Source organism: Trichosurus vulpecula, chromosome 4 (genome assembly GCF_011100635.1).
Source record: "Trichosurus vulpecula isolate mTriVul1 chromosome 4, mTriVul1.pri, whole genome shotgun sequence".
Lineage (NCBI taxonomy): Eukaryota > Metazoa > Chordata > Mammalia > Diprotodontia > Phalangeridae > Trichosurus > Trichosurus vulpecula.
In genome coordinates this window covers 157,075,815-157,091,153 of record NC_050576.1, presented here as the reverse complement: position 1 = coordinate 157,091,153, position 15,339 = coordinate 157,075,815, and the positions used below count along the sequence as shown (strand labels likewise).

The 15,339-nt window shown below is 39.2% G+C and overlaps 1 protein-coding gene across 1 annotated transcript in view; it reads left to right on the top strand.

Moving 5' to 3' along the window:
- Positions 1–370: 370 nt before the first annotated feature.
- The window catches only part of LOC118848144 (putative olfactory receptor 10J6), a 50,582-nt gene continuing 35,613 nt past the window's right edge, over positions 371–15,339 (top strand). The window contains 1 exon segment of the mRNA XM_036756908.1: positions 371–886. Within this exon segment, the coding sequence (XP_036612803.1) occupies positions 371–886 (516 nt within the window).

The following is a 15,339-nucleotide window of genomic DNA, read 5'->3' as shown; positions in this document are numbered from 1 at the left end:
AGAGTGGGAACAGGGAGAAAAATATTACTAGACAGACTGAGAGACCCTCTGATAATTCAAGAAAGGCTTGCTCAGGAAAACATACCAACAAACAGTGACACGACTCATCATTAACCTCTAAAAAGAGATGTGCTACAGCCTTTAAAGGGGGCAATTTCTAAGTTAATGATTAAAGGAAAAATTAACAGTAAAGATTTTAGGTAAACATATTTCTTTACTTTGTTAAAGTTCTCCTAACTAAAAGACGACTTTAGGACACATTTTGATCAGCATAGCCCCTATCCTGTGCCTTAAAGTCTATTTAAAAAAATGGAAACTTGGGACATACACACTAACTCCCTTTATTGCTTTCAGACTCTAGGATTTCTTGATGCAGAGAAAGAACCACACACAGGTGACCATGTTCATCTTCCAGGGATTCTCCAGCTTCCATGAGCACCAGATCATACTCTTCGCAGTATTCCTCACTTTGTACATCATGACCCTGGTGAGCAATGTCATCATTGTAACTGTCATCTGCATTGACTGCCATCTCCACACTCCCATGTACTTCTTCCTGAGCATCTTGTCTACTTCTGAGACTTTGTACACATTGGTCATCATCCCACAGATGCTGTCCAGTCTCATAGGATGGAGCCAGTCAATCTCACTGGAAGGTTGTGCCACTCAAATGTTCTTTTTTGTCACTTTGGCCATCAACAACTGCTTCCTGCTCACAGCGATGGGGTATGATCGCTATGTGGCCATTTGCAACCCCCTGAGGTATATGATTGTCATGAATAAAAAAGTATGCGCCTACTTAGTGGGTGGGGCATGTGCCATTGGTTTAACTATTGCATCTATACAGGTGACATCTATATTCAACATGCCTTTCTGTGAAGCAGAAGTGGCCCATTTCTACTGTGACATCCGCCCCATGATGAAACTTGCCTGTATAGATACTACAATCAATGAAATCATCACCTTTATCATCAGTTTAGGAGTAATCCTGGTGCCCATGGGCTTAGTCTTTATCTCCTACATCCTCATTATCTCTGCCATCCTCAAGATCGCCTCAGCTGAGGGGCGGAAAAAGGCCTTTGCCACTTGTGCCTCCCACCTCACAGTGGTCATTGTCCACTATGGCTGTGCCTCCATTGCCTATCTCAAGCCCAAGTCAGAGAATTCAATAGAACAAGACAGATTACTCTCCATTACTTACACCCTGATCACACCATTGCTGAACCCTGTTGTGTACAGCCTAAGAAATAAGGAAGTCAAGGATGCCCTAAGGCGAGCCTTGGGCAAAAAGCTGCCCTAAGCAACTGTGTGTTTTTCAAGCAGCCTTTGGGCCTATAAAGCTTATGCCCGGACCACAAATATTGCAAACAGTCCTAGTATATTAAATATCATTTTTATTCCAAAATTTGCATAAAGTCTCTTAATTCATTGGAGGAATTGTCAACAAGAGAGGAATCTGATTTGGGTCTCCATTTCTTTTTTTAATTTTTTAAGAAGTGTCATTGAAAGCCTTTATTACAGAGATCATACATGCAAGGCAATTTTGTGACAGATGATCTGAGAAATGATTAGTATTGAAATGTTGAGCTAGCTGGAACACTCTGCAATATAAGGAACTATGCATTTACCAGGCTATTGATTTCTTTGGTGAAATGCAAATTTACCTTAATAATGACTTGTGAATAGCTAGTATCCTTTTTAAAAATCTATTTATTTATTTATTTAAAATGTCCATGTTAGTCATGCTGTGAAAGAAAACGTAGACCAAAAAAAAAAAACCCTCAAGAAAAACAAAGTAAAAAAAAATCCTACTGTGCTTCTTTATCTAGAGGTAGATAGCATTTTTTCATCATAGGTCTTTCAGAATTGTCTTAGATCTTGGTATTGCTGAGAATAGCTAAGTCATTCACAGTTGTTCATTATACAATATTGCTGTTACCACATACAATGTTCTCCTGGTTCTGCTTACTTCACTTTGCATCAGTTCATGTAAGTACAGGTTTTTCTGAAACCATCCTGTTCATCATTTCTTAAAGCATAATAGTAGTCCATCACAATCACGTGCCATAACTTGCTCAGCTTTTCCCCAATTTATGGGCATCCCCTCACTTTCCTTTTTTAAAAAAATATTTTTGGGGTAGAGACCTAGAAGTGTAATTACTGGATCAAAGGGCATGCACAGTTTTATAGCTCTTTGGGCATAGTTCCAAATTGTTCTCCAGAATGGTTGGATCAGTTCATAACTCTATGACTTATAGCTCATCATTGTCCTAATTTTTCCATACCCCTATAATATTTGTCATTTTCATTTTCTGTCATACTAGACCAAACTAGTCTAATCTAATCTAATAATTGTGAAGGGGTACCTCAGAATTGTTTTAATTTGCATTTCTCTAGTCAATAATGATTTAGAGCATTTTTCACACATCTATAGATAGCTTTGATTTCTTCATCTGAAAACTACCTATTCACATCCTTCAACCAATTATAAATCAGAGAATGACTCACATTCTTAAAAATTTAACTTAATTTTCTATATATTTGACAGAAGTCTTTATCAGAAAGATTTACTTTTAAAAAATTCCCCCAGTTTTCTGTTTTCCTTTTAATACTGGCTATATTGACTGTGCAAAACCTTTTTAATTTAATGTAATGAAAATTATCCATTTTGTATATTGTAGTGCTGTCTCTTGTTTGGTCATAATTCTTCCCTTATCCATGGATCTTACAGGTAAACTATTCCACACTCCCCTAATTTATTTATGCTATCTCCATTTATGCTTAAATCACGTATTCCTTTTGATCTTATATTGGTATATGGTGTGAAGTGTTGGTCTATACCTAGTTCCTGCCAAACTGTTTTCCAGTTTTTTCAACAGTTTATCAGAGTTAGTTCTTGTCCCAAAAGTTTGGATTTTTGCATTTATCAAACACAAGATTACTCTCCTGTTTTCTGCTGTGTATTGTGTGCCTAATCTATTCTGCTGATCCACTACTGTATTTTTTTTTAATCTTTAAAATTTATTTATTTATTTACTTTTAGTTTTTAACATTCACTCCCACAAGATTTTGGGTTCCAGATTTTCTCCCCAACTCTCTCCTCCCCTCACCCTAACATAGCAGGCATTCAGATTACCCCTTCCCCCAATCTGCTCTCCTTTCTGTCACCCCCTTTTATAATCACTTTCCCTTCTATTTTCCTGTACAGCCAGATAGATTTCTATATCCCATTGCCTGTATATCTTATTTCCCAGTTGCATATAAAAACAATTTTAACATTCGTTTTTAAAACTTTGAGCTTCTTCCCTCCCTACCCACCCTCATTGAGAAGGCAAGCAATTCAATATAACTTAGACATGTGTAGTCATGCAAAACACTTCCATAACAGTCATGTTGTAAAAGACTAACTATATTTCCCTCCATCCTATCCCACCCCTATTTATTCTATTCTCTCCTTTGACCCTGTCCCTCCTCAAAAGTATTTGCTCCCAATTACCCCCTCCTCCCATTTGCCCTCCCTTCTATCATACCCCCTCCTTAACCCTTCCCCCCTACTTTCCTGTAGTGTAAGATAGGTTTTCATACCCAATTGAGTGTGTATATTAGTCACTCATTAAGCCAAATACAATGAGAGTAAAGGTTCATTCATTCCCTCTCACCTCTCCCCTCTTCCCTTCCATTGTAAAAGCTTTTTCTTGCTTCTTTTATGTTAGATAATTTACCCCATTCTACCTCTACCTCTCTCCTTCTCCCAATACATTCCTCTCTTATGCCTTAATTTCTATTCAGCTCTGGTCTTTTCATCAATAATGCTTGAAAGTCCTCTATTTCATTGAATGTCTATTTTTCCCCTGAAGGATTATACTCAGTTTTTCTAGGTAGGTGATTCTTGGTTTTAATCCTAGTTTCTGTGACCTCTGGAATATCATATTCCGAGCCCTCAGATCCCTTAATATAGAAGCTGCTAAATCTTGTGTTATCCTGATTATATTTCCATAGTACTTGAATTGTCTCTTTCTGGCTGCTTGCAATATTTTCTCCTTGACCTGGGAGCTCTGGAATTTACCTATAATATTACTATCAGTTTTCCTTTTGGGCTATCTTTCTGGAGGTGATCAGTAGATTCTTTACATTTCTATTTTATCCTCTGGTTCTAGAATATCAGGGAAGTTTTCCTTGATAATTTCTTGAAAGATGATGTCTAGATTCTTTTTTTATCATGGCTTTCAAGTAGTCCAATAATTTTCAAATTATCTCTCCTGGATCTATTTTCCAGGTCAGTTGTTTTTTCAACGAGATATTTCAATTTCTTGATTTCTCATAGTCAGTTTCCATTTGCTCCACTCTAATTTTTAAGGAATTATTTTCTTCAGTGAGTTTTTGGACCTCCTTTTCCAATTGGCTAATTCTGTTTTTTTAAGGCATTCTTCTCCTCACTGGCTTTTTGGAGTTCTTTTGCCATTTGGGTTAGTCTATTTTTAAAGGTGTTATTTTCTTCAGTATTCTTTGAGTCTCCTTTAGCAAGCTGTTGACTCATTTTTCATAATTTTCTTGCATCACTCTCATTTTTTTTCTCAATTTTTCCTCTGCTTCTATTAATTGATTTTCAAAATTCTTTTTGAGCTATTCCATGGCCTGAGAGCAATTCTTATTTTTCTCGGAGGCTTTTGATGTTGGATATTTGACTTTGTTACCTTCTTCTGGTTGTATGTTTGGATCTACTTTGTCACCAAAGTAAGATTCTATAGTTTGAGTTTTTTATGCTATCTGCTCATTTTCCCAGCCTATGGCTTGACTTTTGAGCTTTTTGTCAAGGTATGACTGTTTCTAGAGTGGAGAGTGCTCTGTCCCAAGTTCAGGAGTTTTGCACAGCAAAACTGATGAAAGTCAGCAGAGAAGTAATATACAAAACTACTTGTAGGCACCTGTAAATTTTCAGTTCTTCTGACGTGGTATGATCCAAGGAGAGCTATGTACTCCTCTCCCGGCCTGCGCTCTCTTCTGTGAGTGACCTCAAGCACTGTTTTCTGCCTTGGAACTGCTAGAAGGACTCCCTCTCCACAGCCACTACAAGGCCTGCTCCTCCTCAGCCCAGGACCTCCACCCAGGACTGCAATCCAGATCCAAGCAGAGCAAGGCAAGAGAATCCTGCCTCAGTGGCAGCAAAGAGATCCCTGCACTCCTGCTCTGATCAGCCACTTGATCCCCTCACCATGTATGGGACTGGATCTTTGGAAGCAGCCACTGCTGCTGCTGCTATAGCCACCTCTACCACCCTGGGGCTGGGACTTGATCATGCCCTTCTCTCAGTTCCAACAGACTTTTCCCACTGACTTGCTAAGTTGTCTTTGGCATTTGTGGGTTGAGAAGTCTGGAAACCACCACAGCTGCCAGTGATTCAGTGCCCTGAGGCCTGCTATGCCTGGTCTTCTCTGGCCTGGTATGTTCAGCATGGCTCACACTAGGCTGTGCTCTGCTCCCAGCAAGGTGTGATAAACTTTTCCCAATGACCTTCCAGGCCATCTTGGGCTGGAGACTTGTTTCACTCTGTCATTTTGTGGGTTCTGTAGCTCCAGAATTTGTTTAGAGTCACTTTTTACAGGTGTTTGGAGAGATTTGGGGTGACAGCTCAAGCAAGTCCCTGCTTTTACTCCACCATTTTGGCTCCACCCCCCATGAAGGTGGCTGAAGCAGGTGCTGTGGATGCTTAGAGCTTGGTCAGGCATTGAAGATGCCATGGTCACTCACTGCATCTCAGGCCATCACAAGTCATCCTGACTTTTGTCTTGCCATTGAATAGGTAGGATCCTATGGACCAAAGTTGAGGAGAGATGTGAAAATCTCAAGAATGAAATTCTGGACATAAAGGAATATAATTTTGATGAGGAAGAAAAGTGAATTTTCTGAAGTGGATGGTATGGATGCACAGATAACTCACCACCCAACTTAGATTTTTGCAAAGATCGGTGTAGATGATAAAAACAAGGAAAGTCAGCAGAAAAGTAGCATACAAACAATATGAAAGGCTTTGTAATATTAATGTCAGGACAGATATACCAAAGAAAGAATACAAAAAAAGGATTAGATTGCAAAAATATTTACAGTAGCTTTTTGGCCATGTGATCTGAAATGGACATCAATGTCTTGTTAGTCATTAGCCTTTCCCAGTCCTCCTTCATGTTAATGCCTTCCCTGTGAAACTATCTCCAGTTTGTCCTGTCTATATCTTGTTTATACATAGTTCGCATCTTTTCTCCTCTATTAGACTTTGAGCTCCTTCAGAAGAGGAACTAATTTTTGAATTAAATTAAATTAAATTGTTGCCTTTCTTTGTATCTCTATCCCTTATTATAGTACATGCTAGAGTGCAGGCACTCAATATATGCTTGTGGACTTCATTAGGGTACTGAAAGAACTGATGAATATGATTTGACAGTCACTGTCAGTGACATAAAAGCTACAGAGAATTAGAGAACTATTACAGGATTTAAAAGGGTAAAATAACCCATTTTTCAAAAAAGGAAGAGAATACTCTGAAAACTATATGCCAATGAGCTGGATTTCTGTTTATGGGAAAATTCTAGAACTAATTATTAAAGTGATGGTTAGTACACATCTGGAAAAGGACATGATCACAAAGAGCCAAGATGGCTTCATCAAGAACAGGTCAGGGCAGACTAACCTTATTTCCTGTTTTGACAGGATTAGTAAATTGGTTGATCAGACAAATATTAGCTATATAATTTGCCTAGATTTTAGCAAAAGTGTTATTTGCCAATTTTTCTCATACTATTAATGTGGAAAAGATGGAGATATGTGGGTGAGAGAAAAGGACCAAAAAAGTAGTTATTAATGGTTTAATGTCGACTTGGAATGAAGTCTCCGGTAGAATTCCCTGGGGTTTTGTCCTTGGTCCTGTGCTATTCAAATCTGTGCGCTGAAAATTAGATCTTTTCAAAAGGTCATCATGTATGCAGCTTTTGAATACCTGGATATAGTATAAATATAAAAAACTCAAGATATGTTGACTCTTCTACTTCGGAACTTAAGAAAATTTTGACTTGTCTTGGACTGAAGTTTACTTTTGATCTATGAGAAGAGTGTCTGTTAAGTAAACTGATAGAACCAACTAAGATTATAGGGGAAATTCAACAAACAAGGTTGTAAAAAAAATTGCAAAAAAATACAATACAGTTTGAGGACAAATATATTTTTGAAGACTTGGAAAGCACATATGGACATATAAACATTGGGCCTGTAAGTTATAGCTAATTTATTAGTTTACTTATAAAAATTTCACCAGACTATTCTACTTTTAATTATAGTTGTCATAATAATATATTGATATTACTATGTAGTACTTATTTAATATTATAAATGAAATATTATATGTATATTATACAGTCATACACATACATATAGATGATGTCTAGGTTCATTTTTGATCATGGCTTTCAAGTAGTCCAAAAATTTTCTTTTTTTTTTGAAAACTACTTTGCCAACTTTAAAGTTCTAAATAAATTCAAAATACTATAATTCAATTTCTTTTACTCCCTTTTGCCACATTTTTCTAAGATCATATCCATCTCTAAGTTTTTATGCTTCACACATTCTCAAAGTGGGAAGGGACATTAGAAGTCGCTAGTCTAAACCATTTCAGAATCCATCATATAATCAATACCCATTTAGGAAGCCCCTACTGTGGACCAGCCATTGTGCTGGGCACTGAGTATTCAGAACACAAATGCAATAGTTCCTGCCCTTCAGGAGCTTACATACTACTGAGAGAAATGATTGTTTCTCTCTTATTTTTTTTCCTTATTTTTTTATTTAATATATTTAGTTTTCAGCATTGATTTTCACAAGAGTTTGAATTACAAATTTTCTCCCCACTTCTACCCTCCCCCCCACTCCAAGATGGCATATATTCTGGTTGCCCCGTTCCCCAGTCAGCCCTCCCTTCTGTCACCCCACTCCCCTCCCCATCTCCTTTTTCCTTCCTTTATTGTAGGGCAAGATAAATTTCTACGCCCCATTGCCTGTGTATCTTATTTCCTAGATGCATGCAAAAACTTTTTTTTTATTTTTGTTTTTGAACATCTGTTTTTAAAACTTTGAGTTCCAAATTCTCTCCCCTCTTCCCTTCCCACCAACCCTCCCTAAGAAGTCAAGCAATTCAACATAGGCCACATGCGTATCATTATGTATAACCCTTCCACAGTACTCGTGGTGTAAAAGACTAACTATATTTTGCTCCTTCCTAACCTATCCCCCCTTATTGAATTTTCTCCCTTGACCCTGTCCCCTTTTGAAAGTGTTTGTTTTTTATTACCTCCACCCCCATCTGCCCTCCCTTCTATCATCCCCCCTTGTTTATCTTCTTGCTCCTTCTTTCCTGTGGGGTAAGATACCCAATTGAGTATGTATGGTATTCCCTCCTCAGGTAAAATCTGAGGAGAGCAAGATTCACTCATTCCCCCTCACCTACCTTCTGTATTAGGAGGGCAGAGTTTATAATCTCAAAGAGGATCATATATATGTCTGAAAGGTTCAGAACCGCTGGATATAAGAAATTCTCAAGATAAGAGGCAGAAGAATCAAAGCATATATTTAGGCTCCACAGTAACCAACCCAAGAACCAGCATCCCCATTTTGACATATTGATCAAAAGTTTCCAGGCCCAATAAGTACACCGCACAAGAGCAACCAGGAGGCCACAGAGAAGCATGATGGTGTACAGCAAAATCATATACATGCTTCCTCTCTACGGTAAAAAGATTACCCACTGGCCTCAAGTCCTTGTTCAGCTTCCTCCCGTAGGTCAGCTCTGCTACCGGCAGCTCCTGCTTCAGCTTCGGCTGTAGCTGTAGCTATAGCAGCCTCTGGCTCCAACGGAAGCTGTTTTTAAGCATCCGGCTTCTGCGGGGGGGGGGGGGGGGGGGTGTAAGGTACACGGGGGGGGGGGGGGGGGGGGGGAAGCACAGGTTCTTTCAATCTGCTTAAGCAAGGTGAAGGGGTTGACCGGGAAAGCACAGGTTCTTTCCATCAGCTTAAGCAAGGGAAGCAAGGTGAAGGGGCCGACAAGCTTACTCCAATCCAACATACAAACAGCATTCAGTTCAGGGGAAAAAGCCAAACTAGTCAAGGGCACTTGTTGACTAAGTGCTAAGGAGCCCATTTTTGGTTACCAACACACCTTCTCTTCTCTTCCTACAGAACTGCTTTTTCTTGCCACTTTTATGTGAGATAATTTACCTCATTTTATCTCTCCCTATCTCTCTCTCTCTCAATATATTCCTCTCTCATCCCTTAATTTTATTTTATTTCTTTTAGATATCTTCCCTTCATCTTCAACTCACCCTGTGCCCTCTCTCTCTCTCTCTCTCTCTCTCTCTCTCTCTCTCTCTATTTATATATATATATATATATATATGTATATATATATATATATGTATATATGTATATATATACACACACATACATACACACATATATGTATATATGTATACATAAATATATACATATATGTATACATATATACACATACATATATACATACATACACACTCACATATATATACATAAACACACACATATATATATATATATGTATGTATGTATATTCCCTTCAGCTACCCTAATACTGAGGTCTCACGAATCATACATATCATCTTTCCATGTAGGAAAGTAAACAAAACAGTTCAACTTCAGTAAGCCCCTGGCAATTTCTTTTTCTTGTTCTTTTTCTTGATTACCTTTTCATGCTTCTCTTGATTCTTATGTTTGAAAGTCAAATTTTCTATTCAGCTCTGGTCTTTTCACTGAGAAAGCTTGAAAGTCCTCTATTTTATTGAAAATCCATATTTTGCCTTGGAGCATGATACTCAGCTTTGCTGGGTAGGTGATTCTAGGTTTTAATCCTAGCTCCATTGACCTCCGGAATATCACATTCCAAGCCCTTCGATCTCTTAATGTAGAAGCTGCCAGGTCTTGGGTTATTCTGATTGTGTTTCCACAATACTCAAATTGTTTCTTTCTGGCTGCTTGCAGTATTTTCTCCTTGATCTTGGAGCTCTGGAATTTAGTGACAATATTCCTAGGAGATTTCTTTTTGGGATCTATTTGAGGAGGCGATCAGTGGATTCTTTCAATTTCTATTTTGCCCTGTGGCTTTAGAATATCAGGGCAGTTCTCCTTGATAACTTCTTGAAAGATGATATCTAGGCTCTTTTTTGATCATGGCTTTCAGGTAGTTCAATAATTTTTAAATTATCTCTCCTGGATCTATTTTCCAGGTCAGTGGTTTTTCCAATGAGATATTTCACATTGTCTTCCATTTTTTCATTCCTTTGGCTCTGTTTTATAACATCTTGATTTTTCATAAAGTCACTAGCTTCTACTTGCTCCAATCTAATTTTTAAGGTAGTATTTTCATCAGTGGACTTTTGGACCTCCTTTTCCATTTGGCTAATTCTGCCTTTCAAGGCATTCTTCTCCTCATTGGCTTTTTGGAGCTCTTTTGACATTTGAGTTAGTCTATTTTTTAAGGTGTTGTTTTCTTCAGTATATTTTTCAGTATTCTTTTGGGTCTCCTTTAGCAAGTCATTGACTTGTTTTTCATGGTTTTCTCGCATCCTTCTCATTTCTCTTCCCAATTTTTCCTCTACTTCTCTAACTTGCTTTTCCAAATCCTTCTTGAGCTCTTCCATGGCCTGAGACCAGTTCATGTTTTTCTTGGAGGCTTTTGTTGTAGGCTCTTTGACTTTGTTGACTTCTTCTGGCTGTATGTTTTGGTCTTCTTTGTCACCAAAGAAAGATTCCAAAGTCTGAGACTGAATCTGGGTGCATTTTCACTGCCTGGCCATATTCCCAGCCAACTAACTTTACCCTTGAGTTTTTCAGCGGGGTATGACTGCTTGTGGAGTAAAGAGAACTATGTTCCAAGCCTGGGGGGATGCGCCAGCTCTGCCACACCAGCATTCCTCCTTCCCCAAGAACCCCCAATGCGGATTAGACTTAGATCTTCAGCAGGATCTTCACTCCTGCTCTGATCTGCCACTTAATTCTTCCCACCAGGTGGGCCTGGGGCCGGAAGCAACTGCAGCTGTAGCTCCTCAGAGCTGCACCACCTCCGCTGCCCCCAGGCGGTGGCCAAACGGCAAACTCCTTCCACTCCTGCAGCTCTTGCCAGTAACCTTCTCTGTTGTCTTTGGTGTTTGTGGGTTGAGAAGTCTGGTAACTGCTGCAGCTCACTGATTCAGGGCACTATGGCATGCACCACCTGGCTCCTGGTCTGGTTGGTCCGCGCCGCCCACGCTGAGCTCTGTTCCGCTTCGCTCCGCTCTGCTCCCAGCTCAGTGCAGGATAGACCTCACCCAGAGACCATCCAGGCTGTCATGTGCTGGAACCCTGCTTCCCTCTGCTATTTTGTGGCTTCTGCAGTTCTAGAATTGGCTCAGAGCCATTTTTATAGGTTTTCGGGGGGACTTGGTGGGGAGCTCTCACTAGTCCCTGCTTTCCAGCCACCATCTAGTCCAATAATTTTCAGATTATCTCTCCTGGATCTATTTTCCAGGTCAGTTGTTTTTCTAATGAGATATTTCACATTATCCTCTATTTTTTTATTCTTTTGGTTTTGTTTTATAATTTCTTTATTTCTCATAGAGTCATTAGCTTCCATTTGCTCCATTCTAATTTTAGGGAATTATTTTCTTCAGTAAGCTTTTGGACCTCCTTTTCCATTTAGCTGATTTTGCTTTTTAAGGCATTCTTCTCCTCATTGGCTTTTTGGACCTCTTTTTCCATTTGGATTAGTTTGTTTTTAAGGTGTTATTTTCCACCTAGCTGCCCCCATTCTCAGTATTCTTTGAGTCTCCTTTAGCAAGCTGTTGATGCGTTTTTCATGATTTTTGCGCATCACTCTCATTTTTCTTCCCAATTTTTCCTCTCTTCTCTTATTGAATTTTCAAAATCCCTTTTGAGCTCTTCCATGGCATGAGACAATTCATATTTTTCTTGTCTTCTTCTGGTTGAATGTTTTGATCTCCTTTATCATCAAAGTAAGATTCTATATTCTGAGTTTTTCCACTATTTGCTCATTTTCTCAGCCAATTACTTGACTTTTTAACTCTTTTTAAAGGTAGGGCTCTGCTTCCAGTGTGGAGGGTGTACTGTCCCAAGCTTCAAGGTTTTGTGCAACTATTTTCAGAGATACTTCTAGCAACTTGTAAATTTTCAGTTCTTCCAAGGTGGTATGACCTAAGGAGAGGTATTTACTCCTCTCCTGGCCTATACTCTGCTCTGTGAGTGACCTTTTTCTGCCTTGGAACTATGGAGAGGATTCTCTCTCCACTGCCACCACAAGCTCTGCCACGCCAGCACTCCTCGTCACCCCAGGAAGGCCACCCAGGACTGTGACCCAGAACCAAGCATGAGGAAAGCAAGAGAATCCTGCCTCAGTGCCAGCAAAGAGATCCCTGTGATCCCTCTCTGATCAGCCACTAGATCTCCGCACCATCTGTGGGCAGAAAGCTCCTGAAGCAGCTGCCACTGCCCCAGGGCTAGGGCCAGACTGCACTCCTCTCTCACCCAGGTCTGACAGACCTTTCCTACTGACCTTCTAAGTTGTCTTTTGTGTTTGTGGGTTAAGAAATCTGGAAATCACCACAGTTGTCAGTGATTCAGTCCCCTAATGCCTGCTCTAGGTTTCCTGGGTCCTGGTCTGTGCTGGTGCTTTTTGCATTAGACTGTGCTTCTCTCCCAGCCTGGTGCAATAGACCTTTCCTGTTGACCTTCCAGATTGTCTTGGGCTGGAAATTTGTTTCACTCTGTCTTTTTGTGGGTTTTGTTGCTCTAGAATTTTAGAGTCATTTTTACAGGTATTTGGAGGAGTTTGGGGGAGAGCTACAGCAAGTGTTTGCTTTTACTCCACTGTCTTGGCTGTGCCCACCTGGGTCTGCACTTCTTAAAGAGGAATTGGGCACTCCTCTCTTACTGCTTACACACCTTCTTGCCCAGTTCCTGGCAATCCTAGATTCCCTTGTGTATTCTCTGGTTTAGGCGAGGACACTTTTTTTCTCCTTAGTTCACCTGGACACACAGTATGGACTTCTCCAAAAGAACTTAAGTAACATTATATGAAAACAGGTAAATTTAAAAAAAAATGTGGAACATGGATTTGTGAGGTTTAAAACCTAGAAATGTTACCCAAAAATATACATAATCCAGCCAACAATTTAGTACAGCTCCCAAGGCCTCCGACTCTAGCATCTAGGCTTGGCCTCATCATGTGAACTGCCACCTCTTTACCTAAGGAGAGGACCCCTAATTTTATTGTCCATATCAGAACTTAAAGCTCTCCCTCTCTCCTCTCCCCACCCCAATCAAAAAGACTGGAGCAACTACCACTCCAGAAGCTTTGGGGGTAGGACCAGAGCAAATAAAGAAAATACTTAAGTAGGACTGCATTTGGTCCCAGGTAAGAAATGCATGCCCTTTTCCAACATGGCATCAGTTCTTTATAGGTATTATAACATGTCTTTGCCTTAGACATTTATACTTTGAGAACTTTCCTTTATCCCACCCACCCCCCATGCCTTTCTCCTTAGCCAACTGGACCTTTGTCCTTCAGTTATTGCCAAAGGCCCTAGAGACAGCAGCAAAAGAAGCTGCAGGGACAACTTCTTCATGGTCCCTTAAGTTTGGACCCCCAAACAAAACATTAGAAAGAGCTCTCGGCCTTGGATAACCAAAAATAATGCCCAAAGTAGCAAAAGTCCTTCATCCATTAACATTTACTTCTTTATTTGCGCTGCCTAGGTGGTGAAGTGTCATCTCACAAAATGAGGTAATATTTATAAAGTGCTTTGAAAACTCCAAAGCTCTATTGTCAATGCTAGCTATTACTATTATCATTTATCCCACACAATAATAATAATAATGATATTTATGTGGCACTTTAAGATTTGCAAACACTTTGCATACATTATCTCATTTCATCTTCAAACCAACTCTTTGTGGTGGGGAAAGAAGTATTCCACATAACTGAATTGTCTGGATAACAATTTTCAGAATAATCAATTGTCTCTCTTTGTGCTGGAGAACTTTTATACTTTAACTGTTCTTGCTTGAAATTCTTCTATAATATATAATTCCCTTTCTGGCCTTCTTAAGAACGATATTATCAGTCCTTGTGCTTATAGTAGTTTATATGCTGGAGAAAAGTTACCCTAATTCAAACTAATTTAAGTCTAATCCAAATCTTTCATACAAAAATAATGTATAGTCACACAGATGGTCACATTCATGACCAAAGGCTTCATTCACAATGTTTTATACTAATGACCAGAAGCACCTTAGTTACTCAAGAACAATATATTTGTACCACATGATGATTTCCAAAGCATACACAAATTGATTTGAAGGGGAGACCCAGCAACTAATCACACTAAATCATAGTGAATTTTATTTTACAGGCTATACTGCTTTCAGAATGATGCCATGTACTTACTGGTCTATTCAAAACCCTTCAAAAGCCTCCATTAAGTAACCTTCAAATTCCTTTCCCTAGCAATCATTTCTCCACAATGCAGTGCTACCCTGCCTTTCCATTTTTATTTCATGCCTTTCAATACTCCAGTCAGAATGGAAATCTTACCTTCCCCCATAATACCCACCAATAAATCACCTCCATGACATTTCTCATGCTATTCCTTATGCCTGGAATCACCTCCTTTCCATCCCCAAGCTCCTCAACTCTTTCTGTTGAATTCCTACCCATCCTTAAAAGACCAACTTAAATGCCACCTCCTCTATAAAGGCTTTCCTGATCTCCCAAGTGAGTGATAAATCCCTTCCCTTAAAACTCAAGAAGCATTATCCTTTTATCTTTGTGTATTAATTATTTATGTGTGCTATATTCTCCTATTAGACTGTAAGCACAATGAGACAGAAATCAAATCTTATTTATCTTGGTCCTCCCTCCCTAAGATAATATACTGCATACAGTAGATACTCAATACTTGTCAAAAAGTCTCCTTATTCCTATGAAGCCAATGCTTTTCTCATGATAGCATGCTGCCCCCAAGGAAAAAGTTCTTATTTTTCCCACAATTACTGCCATGTTTTTATAGGCAAAGCACAAAGTAAGGGACAATTCCTTAAGGTTCTGAAAAGTATCACTGGGGCTATTTTCATAGGTCCATTTGAGAAGACATTTGGGGAGATCCAAGAGCATTTGATTGACCGCTTTTTAAAAAATTGATCCAGGTATTTATGTTTATCTTCTTTTCTCTCCATTGTAAATGTCCCTGAAGTAAGCATAGGCAGCAAGTTGCTAGT